The sequence below is a fragment of the Lampetra fluviatilis genome, chromosome 17, assembly GCF_964198595.1.
Source record: "Lampetra fluviatilis chromosome 17, kcLamFluv1.1, whole genome shotgun sequence".
Classification (NCBI taxonomy): Eukaryota; Metazoa; Chordata; class Hyperoartia; order Petromyzontiformes; family Petromyzontidae; genus Lampetra; species Lampetra fluviatilis.
The window spans coordinates 4423708-4448147 of record NC_136291.1 but is presented as its reverse complement, the minus strand read 5'-3'; the positions used below and the strand labels follow the sequence as shown (position 1 = coordinate 4448147).

General features: G+C 41.8%; 1 protein-coding gene across 2 annotated transcripts in view; it reads right to left on the bottom strand.

The window, feature by feature from the left end:
* LOC144936855 (teneurin-3-like) overlaps window positions 1–24440 on the bottom strand; it is a 473986-nt gene that overhangs the window by 178421 nt on the left and 271125 nt on the right. For both annotated transcript variants that reach the window (XM_078864031.1, XM_078864032.1), the window contains 2 exons: window positions 19698–19796; window positions 11777–12015 (listed from right to left, as the gene is read on the bottom strand). In XM_078864031.1, the coding sequence (XP_078720157.1) occupies window positions 11777–12015; window positions 19698–19796 (338 nt within the window). The remainder of the gene's footprint in view (window positions 1–11776; window positions 12016–19697; window positions 19797–24440) is intronic.

The following is a 24440-nucleotide window of genomic DNA, read 5'->3' as shown; positions in this document are numbered from 1 at the left end:
GAAGACCCTCTCCCATGCTGTGTTTGTCATGGGGGGTGGTTTGACCACACTTCACCACACTAGTTGGTGAAGGGGTGAGCACTATAATGGGTTTCAGTTATCACTCAGCACCAATGTTAGCCGTAGTTGGGTTGCTGGGTGGTTCACAGCACAGTTTCACTAATCACCCCCCCCCCCCCACCCCAGTTAGACTATGATTTATTTTGTAATGTTTAATTAACCCAAACAAGTCGTATGTTACATATGTGCATGGCGTTTGGTAATAACCACGTGTTTAGTGAATTGAATGTCTGTTAAAAATAAATGTCATTATTAACAATTGTAGACAACCAGTGGCAATAGCTGCAGTGTTGGGGAGGTTTTCCACGAACAATGACTGGAATCGATGTACATAACTACGAGATGGAAAATGGTTATTTAATTTATTACCCTTGATAAATTCCATTAGGATTAATAAAGATAATGACAATACTGCAGTTATCCTGGAGACAAGTTTCTGAATAATACATTTTTAATCCAACCCACACTTTTTAAATTAAACATGCTGCCAATCACAGATATATATTTTTTTATGCTGTAGCATTAAAAAAATGTAAATTTAATTGGCTTATTAATCCATCATGTAAAACACTAATTTCATTAAAACAATCCCAAAACATTAGGTGAAATTAAAATACATTATTTCGCCTACTTAATTACGATTTTCAGCCTGCAAAGAACCAACGAATCATCTCTGAGTGTATGTGGAATAGTTCATTTACAGACAGAGTGGCTTGTTAGTTTTTTGGTGGTAGCAGACGAAATTCATCTCACGATAGGTTGCAAAGGTGCACACTCCTAAAGGTAATTTATTCATTAAATATACTTGATTATTTTTTAATAGACCTTGAACAGATAATGACAACGGTGCAGCATCCAAGAAATAAAGATAAACTGGCAAATTTAAGATTAATGGCTTCTTTCATGCCTTTAAAGTTATGGTGGCTTCATTTATCATTTTAATTGCATTTAAATACCAATGTGAAACAAAAATAACAGGAGATCAAAAATGTCATTCCTCTGAGAATAAAACATGAATTAGCATATTTTAACATTTCAAGCAAAAATAAAATACCCGAGCTGATAATATATTAGCTATTTATTTAAAGCTACCAACATGCATGTCCGTAGCTCTATGAGCTTGCATGTTCTTTGTCAAGGGGTCCAAATCATTCAATGTTGCTAGCATACCAACGCGTTATTTTGATGAATATTATAGTTAATGTGTAAACGTCCTGGGTAAGGTGGTAAACTGCATCTCGCGATCTGTGTCACATAAATAAAACACGCAGTGTTCGGGAAAGCAAGCGCAAACATCTCAACTATAGCTACATGGCTGTGGATTAAGAACAGTGGCATGGGGTGTAGTGCTGCAAACGTGAAGATGGGGATTGAGGTCCAAAGAGGCATAGAGCTGCCCTTGGGCAGAGAAGTGAGAGAGACGGATATGTATAATCTGTATGAATGGTTTTTTTTTACGTGTTTCCTCCATTAGTTGGCATCTCAAAACATCGTTTAAACGATTGTCCAAACATATTTTGCTGCACACCAAACGAGTTATTGTTTTATTTCAAGTGGGTATTGGATTTTATTCTCTCAGGAATTGATCTACTTTGCGCTCATGAGGATGACAGTATTTATTTGTAAATCACTAGATACAGGGCTTCCATTGCTCAGATGACCACAAACTCACGACAATAACATTCACACCCCCAGTCAAGAAACACCATTCACAATTGCAATTGCTTTCACGAAATAACTTATATTTGCAAATATAATTGTTACATAATTCAATTTGAAATAAATTCACAGCTTTTGTCAATTCACCCTCTCGGCAAAGCCCTCCCCCATGCCATGTTAGTCAAGGGGGATTTTTGACCATATTTCACCATACTGGCCAGCGTGTGTCAGTAAAGGAGGGGGGGGGGGGCACAGCACCAGTCCAGCTATCGCTTGCCACTGATGCTAGCTGTGGTCGGGATTCGAACTCAGGTCACCGGGTTCACAGTGTAGTGCACCAATCAAATGTGCCACTGCTGCACCTCTATTCAAAATATTTATGCCAAAAAAAAATCTCATGGATCATTGTGACTACGGTTATTTGTTAGGTCTTGATGAAGGACGGTGCAGAAGGTACCATGAATGAACTGAATTGACAGACAATGCGCTTCATACGTGGCAGGTGATGGTCAAGCACAGACATGTGGATATTCAAGGATATTTATGGCTAAAATTGACAGGAATCCTTCTTAACTCACATTTAACAGCAACATTCAAAAGGCACAAATGGGCCATTTTCTTTCCAGGACTTTGAAATAAACCTGTAAAAGGCTAGCTTAACAATTGGCTTTTTTCATGAATCACTTTTTATGACAGTAATGATGTGTCTAACAATTGTTCTTCCAGTATGACACCAACCCCATCAACAAAGCAATGCCTGGAAGAAAAATAAATAGTACACTGCAAAATGATGAATATTCACAAAAGTGCACACGCCAGGAGATTGTTGCGTAACAAAAAAAACTTTGATTTGTTTTTTTTTGTATTAACAAACCTTGATTAGAAAATATGCCCTTCAATGAACTCCAATAATTACACAAACATCAATAAGGCTGCTCGCAGTCTAAATCTGTGCTTTCAGTGATTTGCCCATATCCCTGCTGGTTGCTGTGCTTATTCTGCTCATCAGGATAAAATGAGGCCATCTCTTTGTCGGTGGCCTGAGGCAAGCACGCTACCTTTTTAGTGCCCTCACCTTTGAGATGAAAAGGACAATGTGAGTTCTATTTTTCTGCTTTCATCGCTTTCATTATTAAACTGCAACGGTGTTAATATTGTTGCCAATATATGCGCATGCCGCAAAGGTGAAAGAATAAGAGTGTCAAACTGATAGTCAAAATCATCATGGGACCTCCTTTGCCAGTACCAAAATATATTAATAGGGTTTTCCCCTTTTTTCTGGCAACAAAAATTGACACTTTATATTTAATACTGTACATTTGCCATGAAGCTTCTTCAAAGTAATTATGTTTTTTTAACAGTTGTTTTACATTGAATATAACATGAAGTTAGATCATTAATTGGGCATGATTAAATGTTAATTGATTGCATTAACATATTGCGAACTGTAAACTAAAAAGATGATGCCGTGGAAAGTTACATTATGCAGTAAAATAAGATACAGTACATTTGCGAGAAGCTTTGTGACTCAGGTATGATGCTTCGTTTATTTATATTCAGATATCGAACGTGATGAGAAGATAAAGAGCAAGAAGTGACCGTGTGGCCAAGAGGTCAGAGATAGCACTGCTGAAATTCGGTTTGAATCCTGGCTTTGAGCATGGTATTCAGTACCCCAAGGTGAGAGCTTTGAAATTCCCACAAGAATCATATTTAATTCTGATGATTCGACAATTGGACGATTCTTACAGGAATCGTTTTAAATTTGGTTTTTGCATTTGATTTGGATAAATTCCAAAATTTGAAATATATATTTTGCTTTGACTGTAATGTCAAAATCTCATTGCAGAGTGCATGGCAAATTGTTCCACCTCTACTTTGTAAAATCTAAAGGCGATAGAAATCCTGTGACAAATGCTCCTCTCTGGCACATGTGCGATTTACAAATGCATTTTTTATCTAGTGACATGCCACCTTGGAATTCATTGGGATTTTTTTTCCTTCTATTTAAGACGATAAAAGGCAAAAATACAAGGTGGACAGAGCACTCCAGTTGGTAAACATAAACCTGCTCGTTTAATCGGTGAACATCACAAAATGGAACGATAATTTTTTATTGTAAAGAAAAACTATACTTGGGCTTGGCATACAAGTGTGCATCCTATCTGAGCCCCTCCATGGAATTACAACGGCTACCTTTCTAACCTTTATTTTTTATTTGTTTTCACCCATGCAAGCCATTATAAAATAATACAGATATATATGTGTAGACAACAATTATACTTTTTTTATTGTTTCCCTCGAGGCTCTCCCTTTAGCACACATCCTCAACTGACACAAAGGTAATTTTTAATGAGTTGGTGATGTTTTTTTTACTCCATTTAATTGTCTACTCATTCTGCGAGATAAGGGATGCCCCCAAGAGGCCACCCCCCCCCCCCTTTTGAATGAAGTTAAATGCCTTCTCACCCCACCGTGACGCTTCTGCGGTGGTGTTGCGGCCCATTTCGAACATGCTTCCGAGTGGTACAGCTATAACAAGTACGATTTCAGCTTTGCTCAAATCAAAAATATGTGCCCCCTTATCTGACAGATCGTGATATTCCCCAAGATTTTTGGCAGCTTCAAGAGCAATGCAGTCCATCCTCAGGGACATCTCTGTCACTGTGGCAGCCAATTGTGTTCTCATCATCTCTGCCTTACATCGTTTTTTTTTCGATCTTTACTTGCCTTCTTCTCATTTCACCATCAGTTGAAATGCCAAAGTTCCAAGGCAGAACAATATTACCTTCAATTCATTTTGCACGATTCATGAATTCGGTATCCGTTTGTTAAGTATTTACTATGTAGACGGTAATCAAACGAGGCCACTTGTAAGAAGTCAATCAAGAAAGGCAACTGTCAAACGCACTCAGCCGTGTGTTCTTGCACTTGACACCTGACATGGTGATGAAGATGTGACAACTTTTTGTTTACAATACCCAGGTTAATGCCAAAACGTTACAGATTGCAGAGGGGAAAAAAAACATATACAGTAAAAAATAAAACGCAGGAAAATTTTGCCAAATTTAATTCTTTTTTGTTTCATAGAATAGATCAGATCTGTGTTTAAATATATACACTAATTTAAATCTGAAGCAAACACGTTTCAATTCAGATAGAAGTGATGGGAGGATAACTAATAGTACAGAAAGCAAAGACATAAAATAAGAAAAACTAATATTTGGTCCATCTAGAACTGCTCGTAAATATTCCTCCCCTTTCAAAGTTTCTCTCCTGCAGAGAAAATCTTGTCCAGTTATTAACGCATCGTTCAAACGCTCAAACACATATGACAACAACATTCTCTCCAAACCGACCAAGGTAATAGATTTAATGCAATTAAACTGCATCAATGTCCCTTTTTGAATGCATATAGGCTAACAGAAGAAAAAAGAAGAACAGTGGAAAAGAAAATCTGATTTTTTTACAAACAAATTTTCATTACCAAATCGTCCACCATTCTGCACCATAACATGGGATGCAAGAAGTCGCTTAACCTTTCTGACAAATGCCTTTGCCTGCAGGGGGTATTCTAAGAAACTCGCCACTTTTTCGCTGGCCGGTGATACGAATATAAACGCAGGCGACATAACGTGCAGAATTTGAGCAGCACATTTTTTTTTTTGGTAATGCGTCTTAAACAAACATGCAGTTTGCGCTGCCCATCGTTGTGGATCTGTCTGTGGAATAACATGGGGGACCTTGTGCTGCCCAGCAGGATTATGTTATACATTTACTTGTTGCAATCCAACTGTGTATAATCAAACAATTCAAGCACTGGCAGGCAAACAATTGCTACTACAACAATAACAACTGAGTTAAATGTACATTCGCGAAACAATTATTGAACACTAAATTGAAACGATACAGAAATTGCTCCGAAGTATATGAGCAAAGGCACTTGTAGATTACATTTTTTTCTTAAGTTGATCGGTAGTTTGCATGTGGCGAGGTAAAGTCGAGATAGCCCGACCTCTTCCAAGCCATAATATAAGAATAGGTTTTACCCATTCTGGCAATAAAATAGGTGTTAAGATATTCTTGGTTCTTTCGGTAAAGTCACGTAGAAGGGAAACAATAAAATAATATTGCTTGCCTTTTACGTGACTTTACCGAAAGAACCAAGAATATGAATCCCTGCAGTCACGAAAGCTTTAAATCAAAGGTGTTAAGATGTTAAAATACCAAACTGAGCTCCCAATGTTCTGATAGTGCATTGTCTTTGTGCTGATTGCCTTTTGGCGTCCTCTGGTCTAACACTGTCTGAGACGAGGCTCTAAAGAAAGCTGTCTCTGGTGTGGACCAATCATTTTCAAAAACAATGCATCATATTATCGGAGCACGTTTTATGTTTGCATGTTCACCACAAGTATATGTGGTTAATGCAGACATGATTCCTTGCAAAAGGTTTCAGTTTGGTGTTTTAACACCTTAACACAACTGTTTTATTGCCAGAGAGGGTAAAACCTATTCTTATATTTTGATACTGGCAAGGGAGGTCACAAGATCTCTTCCAAACCGTCTGATGAGCATGGAACAGTGGACCACATATGCCCTGGAGGGGCTCTCCAGAGCTCCCTTCTGCCAGCAGTGAAGTGGGCAAGTAATTGCAAGATTGCACTTTTAACAATTACTTTAACAGTTCGTCAACCAATACATTTCGGGGGACGTTATTTTTTAATTTCGCTCAATGAAATTACGAATGTAAAAAAAAATCAAGGAGGCAGGGCGTGTTAATTGCCAAAAGAAAACAAAGTTGATCTATCTGAAAATGGGAAATTGTTGTTTATATAGATGCTATCAAAGGACTTTAATCTGGAGGCCGCTAAGAGAAGATTAATTGCATGTTGTTTCCTTTGTAAGATTCAAAGAAAAACTCATCCAACCTCATCGCCGTACCTACCTACCTTAAAATCACAGAAATGACTCTGAATTGCAAGGCTCATTTTTCTAAGTGAACTGCTTCGGCATGTCGGGCCAATTAATTTTGAATAACCTTGACTGGCAAATGTAAGATAATGCAATCTCTCTTTCGGTCTCAGCAGTGGTATAACCATGACGATGAAAGACAGTGACTGCGAATGAGAGGGCAAAATGTAAAATGTCCATTGTGAAGACGACCAAGATGAAGGCGCACTTGCAGGAACCAGGCCGTATGAAATGCATTTTTGAACTCGGAGTCTTGATGATCTACTTCAGCACAAAGTGGCAATTATCACATGAATGCATGGGGGCAACCAAGCAAACAAGAAAACAAAATTTTACCAAAACAGAGTATTAGTCCTCAGGCTGCATAAATGAATTCACTATACCGTTATGACAATGTAAGAAATAGTTAATGAGACAGAATGTTGCAATTAATTCCATATGCCTCCAACACACCTACAGAATAATATATCTAATTAATCTCATACAATCACATTAGGCCCATATTCTATCTCATTAATCTCAAATGCCTCCTAACCATGATGTTGCATGTTCAGTACAAAATAATTACACATGATGCTAGTTGTTCAAGTGCTTTTGAGTTCATGATAAAAAAAAAATCATGATGAAAGAATTCAGAAAACACCAGCGCGTACCCACAACTAGTTGACAGCAGCGTTAAAAACATGCCTTGTGTAGTGTGCCAGACACCTAACTACATATTTAGAGAGTCTACACAACTTAGTAACGATGTAACAAACTTTGCATTCGCTAGTGTGAATTTGCTCAATGCAAGTCTCGCTTTAAAATAACCATGCACTGCAAGGAGTGCACGCACCTTCAATGGAACTCATTTCTGCTCGCTCCCAACAAGAACTCAGACTAGCCGACTCGCTGAAGAACCTGAGGTCAAATCTACCCCCCAGTAATGAACACAATTCAATCAGGTCAACCTTTGATCCTCCGAAAAGCACACTTTAAAGTAAATATAAATCGTATCACGACGTTTTGGGCGCAACACAAGCGTCCGTCATCCGGTGGGAAAGCATCATGACACAAATGCACACGTTTTCTCATTGAAGTTAGGTCAATCTCTAAATATCACTGTCCTAGCATCATGCTTTCCCACCTGATGACGGAAGCTTGTGTTGCGCCCGAAACGTCGTGATTTATTTTATTTTCTACCTACGTGACTTTACCGAAAGAACCAAAGAGTATGGATTCCTGCAGTCACGAAAGCTTCAAATCAAGAATAAATGGTATCATCTTCACAAAAAAGCAAAACTCGCCACACTCGTGATGTGTTATATTTTCACCGCCACGAGACCACAAAGACGGGAGTCTCAGAACGTTATTTTAAATCGGTGTTCATTGATTGATGTCGGTTCCTAGCATTAAGGACGTGTCAAGATGTGCTCCAAACGCCTGGAGGGTCTCTTGTGAACCAGAGAGGGATGGCAATGCCTGATGCTGTCAATAAGGACGACCCAAATAAGCCTACATTATAGAACACACTCCTGCAACATTCATTCACACTGCTCTAAGTGGATGATGGCATCCGTACAGCGCATGTTATCCTTATTTAGTGCAAGCACAGCAAACCACCTCTGTGGGCCACACACACACACACACAAAACTCCCATTGCACCACACGGGCCCATCATTTTATTGCAAATGCACTAATTAAAGCCTTGACCGCATTGGCCCTATCTTGCCAGCTCGTAACTGGTGGGCCACAATTCAGCGCTCGGGGGGGGGGGGGAGGCAGGTGGGGGGGGGGGTGCCCTGGTGTGCTGAATAGTGCTGGCAGAAAGCATGGAAATCGAGTCTGACTAATGATATCCTTCTCGCATCTCCCAGCGACAATGGATTTTAATTCGGGGAAAGTGGGATTGCCTCACGGGGCGAACTATCTGAGGGCTAACATTTGAAGCTTAGAGGATTAACACGAACTTACAACATTTGAGACAAAGAGGCCCAAGTTTTATTACCACCAACGCAGTCTCGCTACCCTCATTATGCCCCAACGTGATCACAATTTTGAAGACGCATGCATCCCACGGGACGATGGGTTTAGTGAAGTATAACTACATGAAGCTCGACATCCTTGCAAGAGAACATTAAGCGAGCTGCTAGGTCTGCTTCGAGCTGCTAAATATCCTGCTACTCACTATCCGCGCGCATGGAAAGTGAATGTTAATGCCAACATCCACACGAGTATGAATAAATATATTCCACTCACCTCAGAATCCCATAATTGTTGCTTTGGCACGCTAACGCTATCATGAAAGTACACGCTAGGAAATCCCACGCGTGAAAATAATCGAAATCATCAAGCATGAGAGACTGCAAAAGTGTCACAGTAATTACCACCCTTACGTTTAAAAAGTCCCTTTCATTGTCAAGGCGCACGAATTTAAATGGGAAAACATTATTTTTGTCCCCGTCGAAAGAAATCGATAAACTGCCAAATTACGTGCATTTTTTTGAAGGCTCACAAAAAACACGTGTGACAACATAAAGTTACTTCATATTCCGACGGCCGTGTTGTTACTATTGCAAGCATCACTGGTCGCGTAAATGTTGGTATAAATATTAAATGTCAACAAAATACGCTGTGGCCTAAGTGACACACCCTAATTGGTGTCATTCCTCGGCAACGAGAACGGGGCTTAGACTTCCTAAGCCGCAATGCAAAAGGTTAATTGCATTATTTAAACGTTGACTTGCCCTTCCCACCTGCTGCCATGCCTGCAGTTTTATTTATTTTTTTCAAGCGGCGCCGAGCCTTGATTGCTTATTGCACCAAAAACGACGACCGTGGGGCCCGTTTAAGATTTAGAGCATTCACAAAAGCGCGCATTATTGAAGGATGCTTAAACAAACGTTGCGCTGAACTGGTCTTCAGAGAGTCAAATGTTTTGCCGATTGTAAAATCACGAAGCTCGACGGGTGTGAGAAATGGTGACGGATCTCGGGCGGAAAGTCACTTTCGTTCACTCAATAATACCGATACATTTCCATGGATATCAAGTTCTAACAGGAGGCAAAACTGCTGGAATTTAAAGCGTGTTTCTTCTTCCATATCCATATCTGTATTTGTGTTTGTCTCCCTTGCAAAATGGACAAATGATCTCAATGAGATCTAGCTGTCTTTAAATCCAGCAACTCAACTTTAATTTTGATCACCATCTACAGGTAAGTAACATTTCACCTCCAACCCCCGGAGATGCGCACATTTGTCACAATCCAGTATAATAATATAATCCTCATCGTCGTTTTTTGCCGTCTTGTTTGCGCTGTTTATCCTTTGTTTTACTTTGTTTTGTGTGTACAGCTTATTTCACTGCGAGGCGAAATGTAACGTGCACACGTGTATTTTGCACGAATTTGAACCGTGCACAATTCAATGCGCCGTAAAGCGTAGGGAAGCATTTCGTCGAAATCAACGAATACATTGTTACGTGCGTAAACATGAACAAACTGATCCCCACCCGTATGTTAACCACATCCCCCTGGCCCGCCCCTACGTTACAAGACAACGAATGTTCTACCTGCGCGATTTGTCTATGTAAATGAGACAGTAGTTTATCTGCCCCTCCCCTTTCCCCAGGTTGTCTGTCCTCTCCCCCCTCCCCTCAACCAGGACGCGTCGAGTACATGGGGCCTGGTGGATATTCGCGTGCGGTTTTTGGCTTTTGTCGCCCTCAACGTTCTGCGGCGGGCCTTTGTTCTTGTGTACCGCAAAAATATAACGCAAATATTTAACAACAAAAACATGAACGAACTAAGCCTTATCCAGGTCTGATCAAACCTTAGACCTGGCAGCGTCTGCGGAAACGTAGCTATCGAAGTGTGCAGGCGCACCACTGCACAGATGCTGCACAAGGCCAGAGGGCCCTCAGGCACCGGGCTACGGAAAGGGGCTGGGGGGTTGAGGGTAAATTGGCGAGGCCCCATTTTACTCTTTAAATCAGGGCCTATGCCAAGCACGCTATGCCAACCGCGTACCAGATTTACATAAACAAATAGTCTTGCAATCGCGTATAACTTGCTTTTCATTCTAGCCTGTGAGGAGCTACATGATTTGAAATGAATGCCGAAAGGATAAGTCGCTTCTAGAGGTGGCCTTGAATGTGGCAGATCTAAATCTCGTGTCAGATTACTGAGCCAGGAAATCTCTGATCCCGGGTTCAAGCCCTCGGGGCGGTTAACAGGGAAAAAAATTACGTTTTATATCAGGTTTTCAAAAGGGCCCCTTTATGAGGTGCAAGTTTGGCTGGGTCTGGCTAGGTTCAATCATAAGTAATGTCACAAAAACACTGGAGGAACTTATATCAATGAATCTCCACCGTGAGAGCACAGCGTGTCAACGATTGCGGAGAATTCTGGCCAACTTGGCTGATCTACCAGGACAGGTGCCATTAAGCAGGCACCATAAGAAATGCCCTTTTCCCGGGTTACATGTGGTTGGGATGCTCATGTGATGCATGGTCAGCACACTGGAGTTACAATCCAGAGGTCAACAGTTCGATTTGATCTCCAGGTCAGCAGTTGTGGGCATTGGGCAACTTGCTTATTCCTCCCCCCCCATATTTGTCCACCCAGGATAATAAATGGGTACAACCATAGGCAGCTGATTGGCAGGTTGCGCGTGATGGGGTAAAGTGTGGGTACTTCTACCTCTTCCAAGACGTCTGGTCAGCAAGGAAGAGTAGGCCAATTACCTTAGATAGGGGCTATCCAGCGGAAATCCTTCTGGCAGCAGTGGTGTGAGCAAACAATTGCAGTGCTGCACCTTTACCGTTTTTAGTGGTGTGGTTTATCATGGCACCAGGCATCGGGACTGGAGAGGATTTCTACTCCTCACCACGAACTGGCATCCACATTTCATGGGGTATAGAAAATACAATCAATGTATAGCCATTCTCCCCACTTTGAATGTTTACACGCCGCACCAGGTAATCATTTGAGGCCCAGTCGACCCAGCAGAGGCCCGGAACCAGTTCGGCTTCTCGCGCGACGAGCCCACACATGCGCGCGTGACACGGGGCCGCGGGTATCGAGAGCGAAGCCGCGTGGCGCTCACCGACGAAGTAGGAGAGCAGGACCGTGAGCGCGAGGGCCAGAGAGATGGCGACCAGGGCGGTGCACCTCCAGCTGCAGGCGCTGGGCGCCGGCTTGAGCGAGGGGGCGGCGCGGGGGAAAGTTCCACGAGGGAGCGGGCGCGGTGGGGTGGAGTAGACCGTGTTGGAGCCCAGCGGGTACCCGGGCCCCGTCGTGCCGAACAGCGGAGTGGAGCTGGTGCCCACCTTAAATGCAAAGTGGCTGTGGACAAAGAAAAAGAGAGAAATTAAATAATTATTCCATTCATCGGCTACCACATTCTGATAAGCTCCCCCCCCCCCTCTCCTCCCGCTTAACTTGTATTTAAGAGCTTGCATCTTGGAATCCCTGCCTCACTTGATGCAGCAAATCTGACTGTGACGGTCCCACCTGATGACGGAGACTTGTTTTGCCTCCGAAACGTCGTGATTTTATTGTTTTATTTTTTTTTTATTAATTTCTAATTTCATTTTTTACCTACGTGACTTTACCGAAAGAACTAAGAGTATGAATCCTTGCAGTCACGAAAGCTTCAAATCTAGAATTGAAAAGTAAAGTCAAGGTGATTTTCTGTTCGAACGAGCAATTGGGCAGTCCTCATCTCCTGCTTACAGGGCCTGGGCCAGTCGTGGGAATTCTTTGTTCTCACTGCGACAGCGAGTCTATCCGTAGGACAACTGCTGTTTATTTCACCAGAAAGTGGTTCAGTTAACCCCCAACCAGGATTTAAACTTTAACATTTTTCAAATTGCATGCCGCTAGCTCAACCCCTTAGCCACCAGGCTGAATTAAAAGTATAAAAGGGGGTATCTTTACAAAAGTGTCTTGTTAAGGCGTTCTGTATGTATGTATGTTGAACTGAATCTATAAGTAGGTTTAGCAAATTTACCGCGCAGAAATTAATCATTAGAAAACATAAGTCACGTTAAACAAGGGCCTGATAATGCTGATTGTTATTAACCCATTCACCCGGAAATCCCCGGAGGGGATGGATGAAATTTAATTATGACAAGGTAACGGTACACCTGCTATTCCCACAGCAGCCCTGTAACCGGGAGTTGTGACATGTTAAGGCTGCGTACCCTTGGAGCCTTGAAAAATAATCACACAAGTGCTTGTTCTGTCGAATTAATGTTGCACAATTCGCAAAGCAATCGATTGGCAATGAACGTCCAAAGATCACTTTCGGATTCACTGCAAAATCAAAGACATCATCGTCAGCATTATGATTTTGTAGGTCACCATCTTCATTTCTACTGGCATCATGTTTTTTTAGAAAGGCAGTATGCAAAACTACAATCATAGCAATCACCTATTAAGATTACATATTAATTGTTAACATTGAAGATGTACGGTGTTTAAGTATCGCAAGCTGGAGAGATGTAAATTAGCCGATAAGCAGGACGAGTCGTTTATCATGCACCACAATGTAGCCACGCTGAAAAAATGCAAGGTCGTGTCATTGGTCTGACAATCCATAATGATCGGAAAGCCATACCATTAGCCAAGATGAGCAGGGTGTATGGTGCCATGTTCTCACGGCCTGATCCAGCGTGTGAAAATGGACCGTCCCAAATTCAGTACGGCCACACTTAGGTGAGTGTATATACGATATCCATGTGTTGAATATTTGCCGTTGAGCTTTAGTGTTTGCTTAGGGACATGGACCCTATTTAATAAATACACCAGCTTCGATAAATTATGTGTGTGCACGTGTGCAACCTCCTAATTCTCTGTTGAGAAAATGTGTTGATGTTTCTGACTGTGTTGAGGGTGAAACATTGGTAAAATAATAGACGTTCCATGAACCATAACAAGCTGTAGCCATAGCTCAACCAAATAGAGTTTCTCAGTGTTAAAACAGTGGGCAGCCATTTATAATTTAGAAATATAAAAAAAGTGTATTTTTTTAATTCAACCGTTAATCATTTTCACAATCAACCTCATACGTATAAAAACGAAATTTGCAATGTCGCCGCACGTACAATCACATCTACATACCCCCCTGAGTTTAATCGCAACCGTTGCAATCACCTATGCATTGCGCAACACTTTGTGAAAATCCTGTCCAAGAAGTATCACTACAAACTTCATCAGAGAGCCACTGGGACTCAGCAGGCATTGACGAAATGTCAAGTTAGCAAAGGAAGGAGATTTTTTTTCAACGGGCAAAGCATGAGGTATTATTTTGGCCAAAGTCAAAATATGCTTTTTCAGGTTCGCAACAAATGACATTGCTTGGAGGGTTAACGCCTGCAAGACCACGCTAAACATATTCTTGCTTTGGAGGTGACTCGTTATTCGCAAGGGAGGTCTGCATCCACCATGCATTACGTTTCAATTTGCACACACACACACACACACCATCTTTCCCATAACCTTTCCACAGGGGGATTTTTATTTATTTGGACAACGCGCAATCACGACACGCCGGCGCAACGCGTTTAACTATGGGAGACTGTGTGCTTCTGCACAAGCTTCTCAAACTCAGCGGGGGTCCGTCGTTACTTTCAGATTTGCTCACTTCCCACGAATCTGGACAGATTCCACCTCCGTTTGGCCCTCAGGTCTGCCACCACACAGCGAACATGGGAAATCGTTAGATGTTGGGGCATCGAAGCCTTAAAAGTTGACAAAAACGCAAAGGTGAATTTTCTTGACGTGCGATTCACAACTGTCATTCGTAACAAAACAAAAATTATGGGTTTAGTTTGTGATACACCGGGATGTTTAATTCAGAGTTTGGGTCTACTCTGAAAGATAAACCTGCACTGTAGTTTAAAAACAATTATTTAACAGACCTGCGAGTCAAGAAAAGTAAAATTTGGTTGTTGTTGAGTGCGAAGGCCCCCTCACACCAAATCTTCATGGAGGTTATTTGACCAAACGTCACCACACTGGTGAGTGCGTGTTGGTGAAGTGATGGAGGGAGGGCTCAGGACTGGTTGACTTATGTCAACCATGGCTGGAAATCAAACTCAGATTGCTGGATTCATAGTGCAATGATTTGACCACTGCACTACCGATCTCTCCTATGCTTACGTGTGTATATTTAAAAGCCTGTGTGGGGGTGTGGGTTTTATGAGTAGACCAACTCACAATACAGTATTGTAAAACGAAAGTATCTCGTACAATGTCCAAATTTTTTACAAAATTGTTACCTTGATTCCCTTGATGTTTGACATTAGCTTTGCCTTAATTGGCCGGAAGTACATGGCCTTTGTCAAAAAAATAAGATTAAACTCATGGAAGACGGTAATTAAAAATGCGCGAGCTATGCAGCTTTGGTCAAATCTATATTTTATTATTGTCAGGGGTGGAAGTAAAAGCATTTAAAAAAATATTATCAAAACGGGAAGCCTCATTAGTACGAATATTTTGTTTTTCATATTGCAGGCCAAGCCAGAACAACATGGCTTCATTTCGTCTTTTTAAAAAAATCAAATTGTGCGATTGGAATCACATCGTGGTATGAATAATCTATTCATGAATCTCGCATCCCCACGATTTAGAAAATGGTTATTACAGATATTTTCAAAGGAATCTTGCCAAAAATACAGCCAAAGTGCCTTATCTCTTACACGGTATGGGGTTGTATTTTCCCATAAACTATATTATGAGATTGTCAGATGAGACACTAAACAATATTTTTAGTTCTCAGTGCTGAAACGTAGGCAAATCAAATATTATGGGGGGTTTTTGTCCAGCCATTTGTGAACGGACTGAGATCATCAATGGATTTAATCACAGCTGGCTGTCTGGATTATAACTCAGGATTTCCGCAGTGCTTTCTCAGTTCTCCGACCCCTGAGAGCAACACAGACCACCTCGGAGGAATATTCGAAGTTGCAGCAGAACCCGCATTGGCGAATGAGAAGCACCGAATTTTACTTGTTGGAAGTGCTTCGTTTTGGCAACGACACAACCCCAGCCACCATGACTCGCGTGTGTAAAAGACCATCGTGGGATTACGTGATGCATGCACAACATGTTTGGCTCAGGAACGTCTCCGAAGGATGGTGGTGTACATATACATCGTCAAGTTGCGCTAGCCCACAGGCCATGCACTATGGGCCAAGATGAAGACTTAAAGCAGTGAACCTTGGCCTTCGGGAGGGGCATGTTGCCTCTGAGACAAGTCTCTCAAAACCGGCCACCTAAACCCACGTTCTTTGGGACCCAATTTGCTGGAAGAAAAATAATGCAGTATTGCAGAATTTTTCACACAAACCAGGGTGTGTGGACTAATTTGGCAAATAGGTCCAGGAATGCTACATACAGCCCCCAGCACACACATAGACTCGCACACAAACACAGCATTACTTTGGCATTATTCATGTAGACAGCGGAGGCAAAATAATGGGTAGCCGTATTTATATGTTTATAAACACAACGTTCACAGATCGTAACTGAGAAGAGAGCAGAATATATTCAATTGACAGTTCAAGGACTTGGGCTTACAGATGGATATTCCAGCCATCTCCTGGCAGCTCATGACGCTGTAAGCATCTACTCGTCTGGACCTGCGTGAACTGACGATAACCTGCAAAAAAAAAACCAGGAAGAACTCTGCTGTGCTTCATTAAACGAGGAAAAGATAAAGGTGCAGCCCTGCTGCCCCTGCTTGCCTGACCGCTGCCCCCCCCCCCCCGTACCTCTCATTAGCATGGGTGGCTACGTATGGTGTGAAAAAAGTTCAACATACACTATGAGATCTCTTTTACCAGTGGCAAAATATAGTAGTAGGTTTTTACCCTTTTAAACTGGTACAAAACTGACACCTTTATTCAAACATGATGCCTTGAACAAAGGTGTCAGTTTTGTACCAGTTTAAAAGGGTAAAAACCTACTACTATATTTTGCCACTGGTAAAAGAGATCTCATAGTGTAAATGCTCACCCCGAGCTCTCAATACTCTGATATTGCACTGTTTGAGTGCTTCCACTATCGGACGTTCCAGAAAGCCTGTAATGGATATTTGGCCTACACTTCCACGCCGGCCAAACATCTTGGGAGAAGTGCGAATACCGATGTTTTGCTACACAATACAAAACCTGCGGATCGCCTAACTGTGGTGTACATTCATTATGCTGCTGGGTGGACAGAGGCAGGGGCGGGGGGTTAAAAAAAAAAGACCCGTCCATTGTTTCAACTGCCACGGCAGTTGATGATGAAATGCAATTCCAAATACCCGCTTTGTCACTGTGCCTACAGAATAAAACATTTAATCAGTTCGTGTTGCATGTTAGGACGTATATATGGGAAACATGGACCTCCAACACAGCAAATGAAGTAAAGCCTAAACAAATGTGCAAAAGAATCACGAAGAGACAGAAAGAAAAACACCGAGGCAGGACACACCACTGCAAGGAACACTGCCCGATGGTCAGGACTAGCGATGGAGTGATAGCCGAAGTACATCCACTGTGGAGATGGAGCAATGAGATTAGCTCACATGCAGGAGCTATGCAGACTGCTGTGTCACCACACCAAGAGGGGTGGGCGATGATTTGGGGGGGGGGGGGGGGGCTTAATAGAGCAGTGGATAGAGCGTGACGGACAACTGTCATTGTTATGTTTTCTATATAAAAAAACGAGCAAATATGGTCACATTAATATTTTCTGTTCACATTTGAGGACTGTGAAAGGGTAGAATATTTTTTTATATACCCGAATTAATACGTGCGTGTGTGCATGTATATGCTGCAGAGTTGGGGCAAAATTCAAAGTAAGCAGAACATTTTTTGAATTAAAGCTTTCGTGACTGCAGGGATTCATATTCTTGGTTCTTTCGGAAAAGTCACGTAGAAGGGAAATAATAAAATAATATGAATATAAAACAATAAAATTCTCACGACGTTTCGACTGCAACACAAGCAATCATCATCAGGTGTGAAATCCACAGCATTGCTTGTGTTGCAGTCGAAACGTCGTGAGAATTGTTATTGTTTTATATTAATATTATTTTATTATTTCCCTTCTACGTGACTTTACCAAAAGAACCAAGAATATGAATCCCTGCAGTCACGAAAGCTGTAAATCAAAATTTTGTGTTGCTTGTGTTGCAGTCGAAACGTCGTGAGAATTCTAATTGTTTCATATTTATATTATTTTATTATTTCCCTTCTACGTGACTTTACCGAAAGAACCAAGAATATGAATCCCTGCAGTCACGAAAGCTGTAAATCAAAATTTTGTGTTGCTTGTGTTGCAGTCGAAACGTCGTGAGAATTCTAATTGTTTCATATTTATATTATTTTATTATTTCCCTTCTACGTGACTTTACCGAAAGAACCAAGAATATAAGCAGGAAAACATCGCTAAGCGGATATTGTGTTCGCCAGCAACGGCGTACCGTTGGAAGCGTATCTGGCTCTGAACAGCAGCGCTTTAAACCTGTTATGTTGCATCAGCAGGGTGCATCCAGTGCTCCAAATCATACAAACTCTTTGAAGGCGGCTGTGGACGAGGTGTGGCCCTTTGGAGAATCGAGAACTTGAAGATTAACCAGCGAGATGGGAAAAGACACCTTTTTCTCCTGTGAGATCATTAGCTGGAGTCGCTCGGTGTGGTGCCTTGCCCGGGTCTGTGCGCTATTTATTCATTCTTCAAATACTGCTTTTCACTTTCACTTTTTTTAACATTGTATAATACTGCATATAAACTAGTGTTTTCTCTAAAAACCAAGGCTAACCCCTAATGCCATGAAATCCCAAACTTGCACACACACATTTATTTCAAACTATGGGGGGGGGGGGGCAGGTGGCGGGCATGCTTGTATGTGGCTCTGGATTTCAAGTTTACTTGCAAAGCTGAGACCTGTTATGGATCCATAATCTTAAGTCTACCAACGCGAAAACAACAACATTTTCAATGCAAAAATAAACTTGATACAACGTTGCACAGCCGTAAAGCCTGCCAATCAGACTCAACGCGCAGCAGCCGACTCTCAAGTGGCTTTACGCTGCGCTCGTTTTACATTTGTTGTGCTTTTTCCGCAATGCCACGCGGAGGAAAGGGAACACCAAGGATACGCCAATACGAGCAGGAAACAAACCACGGAGTGATGTGCCTGTAAATATTAATTCCGGCTAATAGTTAAAGTTTGATTATATATGTAAAGAGGTTAGGCAAATATGGAAAAATAATTATATTTTTAAACATGATGGAGACATTGCGTGATGCACTGTGCCTTGATCACGTGACTCGGGATGCATCATGCATATCTAGCACACAACAAACATTTAAAATAAAATGTGTTGTTGTTTTAGTTTCATCTAAATTGACTGCCATGGATGTTGTTAATACGAAACTTTGGTGGCGTTGTTATATTTTGCATCGAATATTCTTGCTTCAGCCGATCACGTTTTCAAGCGGTGGAGTGTGGGGGCTTACATTCACGGTGTGGAACATTCATGCCTCTTGGAGTTGACAAAATGAATACCAATGTATGGGCAAGTCAACAGGGATTATCCGATTAAAAATTCACCCCAACCATAGGAATATAGCATTTTGACTGCTGGCTTAGGGCTGGAAAATATGGCATGAGTGCCTCCCCACCCCTGCCCTCCATCGAGTGGGACAACCCTTTCGTAGGTTTTCACTTTTTTTTTTGCTGAACATATCCTGGGTTGTACCGCGTGTTGGTTGGCACGATGTCCAAAGTTTCATAATCTGAGAGAATTGAATTCAGTTCTTGAAAAAGCTCCCGGCACATGGAGTGAAAGAGCCGGCATCATACGGTACAGCACAAGATACAACCTAAAAGACACATCGGACAGTGAGTTGGAAAAACTTTGACATTTAGTTTGTATAACTTGCTTTGCTCACTGTTGCACGATGCAAACAAATGACAATGAGATGACATTCAAGGAGGTGCAGACATTGCCCCAACGGCAGCATACCCATCGCCGTAGCTGAGGTCCTGGTATGCCGGAGAGAACACAGCCATCTCTATGAGGCCCTCCTGCCCATTCTCCATGCCTGCCTGCTTCCCCGTCGTCCTATGTGAGTCGGTGGGCACAACGGGGTCACAGGAGGGGTCAGTGTTCAAGGGAGGACAAGGGATTGGTCGTAGTTAAAGTATGTATTTTTAAATAATTAATTTCAATAACATAAAAGGTAAACAAAACAGGTTCGCAAAAGGCAGCTTTAAAGAGGGTATTTGGCCTACTCTTCCATGCTTACGAGACATTTTGGAAGAGGTGGGAGTATCACGCACGAGTCTATCCCACCACACGTGACTTACCCAACGACGATGGGTATACCCATTTACACTGGTGGGTGGACAGAGGTTAGGAATTTAATACATTTGCCCATTATTTTCCACTGCTGCACCAGGACATCGCATAAAATCGGTGACCTCTGGATTGCAATTCCAGTGTGCTAACCATTGCACCACAGCAGCATCTCTATTATTAGTTTAATGCGTCGACATGATCATGGAATTTAGTCCTGGTTTTGTAAGTAGTTTCTCCAGCATTTCCTATCACAATCTGTGTAACTTACATTGCACTAGCCACATACTAATGTGTATAAAGCTGTGCCGTAGATATTATTTTATAATTACATTTTTTTAATGACAGGAGAAGGTGACACATGTCAGGAATATTCCCACCTGGGGACAAAAAAAAGACGTGAATTTGCGATAGCGTTGCCTTCACCATAACAATGACACACAAGGTCTTGACCTTGTAATGAGCATTGTGGATATTTTTTTTTTTACAGGTTCCGTTAATTCAGCCTCCAAATTGTTGTGACATCCAACGTGCTGTGACATAGCACTGGGGAGGCCGAGGGGTTGAACTAGCAGAGCTCAAACTATCACCCACTGCCATTTGTTTCACCTCCCCCCCATTTTACCCCCACCCCCCATTCTACCCCCCCCCCCCAATTTATCCCCCCCCCTCCCATTTAACCCTGATATTTTACCCCCCACCCCCCCCCCCCCCCATTCGTTTAAAAAACATTCAAAAACTCCTCTCGTCACATTGTGAATACTTGTGAGAAACACTGGCAAAGGTGGCCTCGCATGACGACTGCCTAAAGACGCGTTCTTGCGTGCCAATTATCAGCGGCAAACAGATAAAATATTCCCCCGGCTGGGCACATGACGCAGCCTGGAAACGCCAGCCGGTCCGACGAGAAGGGAGCTCACGATGCGAAACGTGCACACACCTCGCCGGCACAAGCAGACGCAGGAAAAGATTATGAAATGAGGCACAATTAAAAGCTGTTGCAAGGTCTCCAGTGGATAATGGCCATTATATTTATGCATTTGCATGCGCGTTTTTGAATGTATATACAATATATACACACACACTACATTTTTTTATTTAGTTCTAATACAATCTTAAAGCCCCTAATAGCAGGTTTGTAATTCAATAATTAATGCATAATAACTGTTCATTACGATCAAATTCATTATGTATTAATGAACTGTTATTGAAGTACTGGAGCATTCATCAACGTGTTATTGCCATTAAATGGCCACTTAGAATGAGGTATTATCAGCAGGACACTTATTATTACAATCTTAACTCATAACCGCATTTAGTTACAAGCCCCTACCACACCCCCCCCCCATGGAATGAGCTATAACTATACTGTGTTTACAATCACATCGAAAAGAAGTATCATAATAACTGGAACTAGCAGACGGTTTACCAACTTTGAAATGTTGGAGAGAGAAAAAAAATCGGAGGTCATGCTGTGCAACACGGAGCGGGGAATCGTATACAACATTTCCGTCAAACTCTCAAGCGATGTGCACGTTGGTGAACCTTTTTACCGAAGACACAGTAATACTTTTACAACATGACCAATAGCCATTAAGAAAAATCAATAACTCCAGAAAACACATCAAAAGCCAGTGTTGATCTAATGATGTGTTCCGGGAACCCATGTATGTCCTATTATTTTGTACCTGCTGGTTACTTATTACGTTTTTTTTTTTCGCAAAAAAACGAATTCAGCCTCGGTCATCATAATTAGGTATCGCTCTTGCAATCATGATGACACAGGTCGGTTGGTTACTCCTGCACTGCTTTCATAATTCACCCTCGACTGTGGTTCTTCATGTTGACAGTACGGTATTTATATTGCTATAAATCAAACGCCCTAAATGCCAAACACGCTCCTGTAACGTATCCCACAATTACTGAAGAGGAAGCACAATGCATAGTTTTTGAAAAAAAAATGAATTCCAAGTAAAGAAAATCAAAGCAAAGATATCCGCTGCTGGAGTTGATACTCTCGCTAAAAATGTGTGCAGTGCATATTAACCAGACACGATGTATACATTACAGCGTTGCATATTCCAAAGTGTACATATATATATAAATGCACGTACACTGCACATTACCTTAAGGTTTGGAGACGCACTGGCTGCACAATTAACATAATCTACACGTGTGATTGATTTGTAAAAAGCAAGTGCTGTACATATGACAACAGGAAGTTGCAAATTGGGCATTTAACATGCACAACATATTTTCATCTCATCGGCTAACGATCTGTATACTAGCCCTTTAAACGAAACGCACAAAAATACCCCTGCAAACATTGCAAATTTAATGCCTGTGCATTCTATGTTAATGGCCACTTTAAAATGTCGAAAATATGCATGTCCAGACATTTACAACAAAAAATGCACTTGCAAGCATTTCCGTTCACCGGATGCAATCCATTACCTGGGGTTTTAATAGCGAATTTGCAGAAATAATAACACAAAAACAAGCAAAAGTGATTTTAAGGAACATGAAAAATATGCTAAGAGGTAAAAATCAATTTGTTTGAATTGTAAAATGAAACCAATGCTGTCTTTGTGGAACAACTTTCCGAGCAATGCAAAGTCACATAACTATGCTTGGTTATGAGATCAATAAAACATCTAACAGGAAAAGTGCGCTATGATGATGCAATGGAACGTTTATAATGATACACAATGATCCCAATGTGTGCTAAGCGATATGTTGTGGTATATAGCATTTCATTTATTTATTATGATATTTCCCACTGACAGGTACAAATATATTCAGTTTCTGTGCATATATTTGATGATGCCACAGAGTAATGGTTAGGTCATTTGTTCCATCTCCACGATGTCCACTAGTCGAACAGCAGGGTGTTTGGTGGGGTAAAGTGTGGGCACTGCCACCTCTTCCTCCAAGAAATCTTCCCAGCGTGAACGAGTCGACCAAACGATCCTCGAGAGGGATTCACTCAAGCTCCCACAAGTGGAGGGCCCATTGTTCCAGCAGTAGTGTGAGCAAGCAATTGCAAGGGATACACCATTATCTTCTTGGTTCTTTCGGTATAGTCACATAGAAGGGAAATAAATAATAATAATAAAACATAATAAAAAATAATTTTATTGTTTTATTTTTATTATTTAATAAAAGAAATGTTATTTTCTTACGTTTTTTTCCCCTTCTACGTGACTTTACCGAAAGAACCAAGAAGATGAATCCCTGCAGTCACGAAAGCTTTAAATCGAAAAATACACCGTTATCTTTACACTGTACATCTGCGTCCGATCTGTTACATCCACACATTACCTGCAAACGCAAGCTTCAATTTGTGACATGCAGAAATTCAAAGTGGCACTTGTAGTTTTTACAAACTTGAAAATAAAGAATTTTTATTTCAAACAAGGCAAGAGGGCTGCCGCAAAGCAGCGCCACTGTAGTGGTGGTGCATGGAGAAGCCACAGCATGCAAGCACTAAGTGTGCGGGGGAAGGACAACAAACTAAAGACAAAAATCAGTTGCAAAGAAATGAGTATTCAATCTAGATTTCAAAGTGCAGAGCTCCCAGTGGCTTCCTCATATCGGTAGGAAAGGCGGTCAACAAGGCCGCTGAAGTGCATCTGAAAGCGCGCGATGCAGTGACCGTCTTTGTTCGATGGCCAGCCAAAAGCCACTGCGAGGATGACTGGAGTTCGTGTGATGATGGTTTATGCAAGAGACGAGTATTACATATTACTACTCTGATGAATACATTTTTTTTTTAGCAATTGAAGAAAAAAAAATATTCACAACCAGTGTTACTGGTAGGAACCACCTGGTTCCACCAGCCCACAGGGGATTCTTGTGTCCGTCCGTCATGCATCCAAAATGGGAGGGGTGGGCTGGGAGGAGAGGGGAGGGTGGGGAGGGGCTGGGTGGGGAGGGTGGGGCTGGGTGGGGGTGGGAGGGGTGGGGCTGGGTGGGGCTGGGTGGGGAGAGGCTGGTCACCCCGTGGTGCCCTTAAAAAACTCAACGTTTCACCTACTCACGCCGGCTTGTGCCCGCCCTCACAGTCGGCCATATTTGCGGAATACACCACGCCGCCGTTGACCCTGGCCATTGACCGAGCAACCCAACGTTTCTACCAGCTCCCTCCGCAGGAATGTGTTTTTTACAGAAGACTGCAAGTTGCTCAAGTCAATACGTGACCATCCCCAGGATATTTAAGATTGTTGTGAATGCCAAAGGCTCCTACATCTGAATTAAGGGTATTTTATCCGCGATATATCCATTATGAAAAAAGGCCATTTCCTGTAACATCATCCATTATATATATTTCTCTTCCTTTTAAGGGCAATGTTATTGGCGGGGGCATTGAGTTATTTGGTATTTCGACCTATGTGTACTACTGCCAATCCA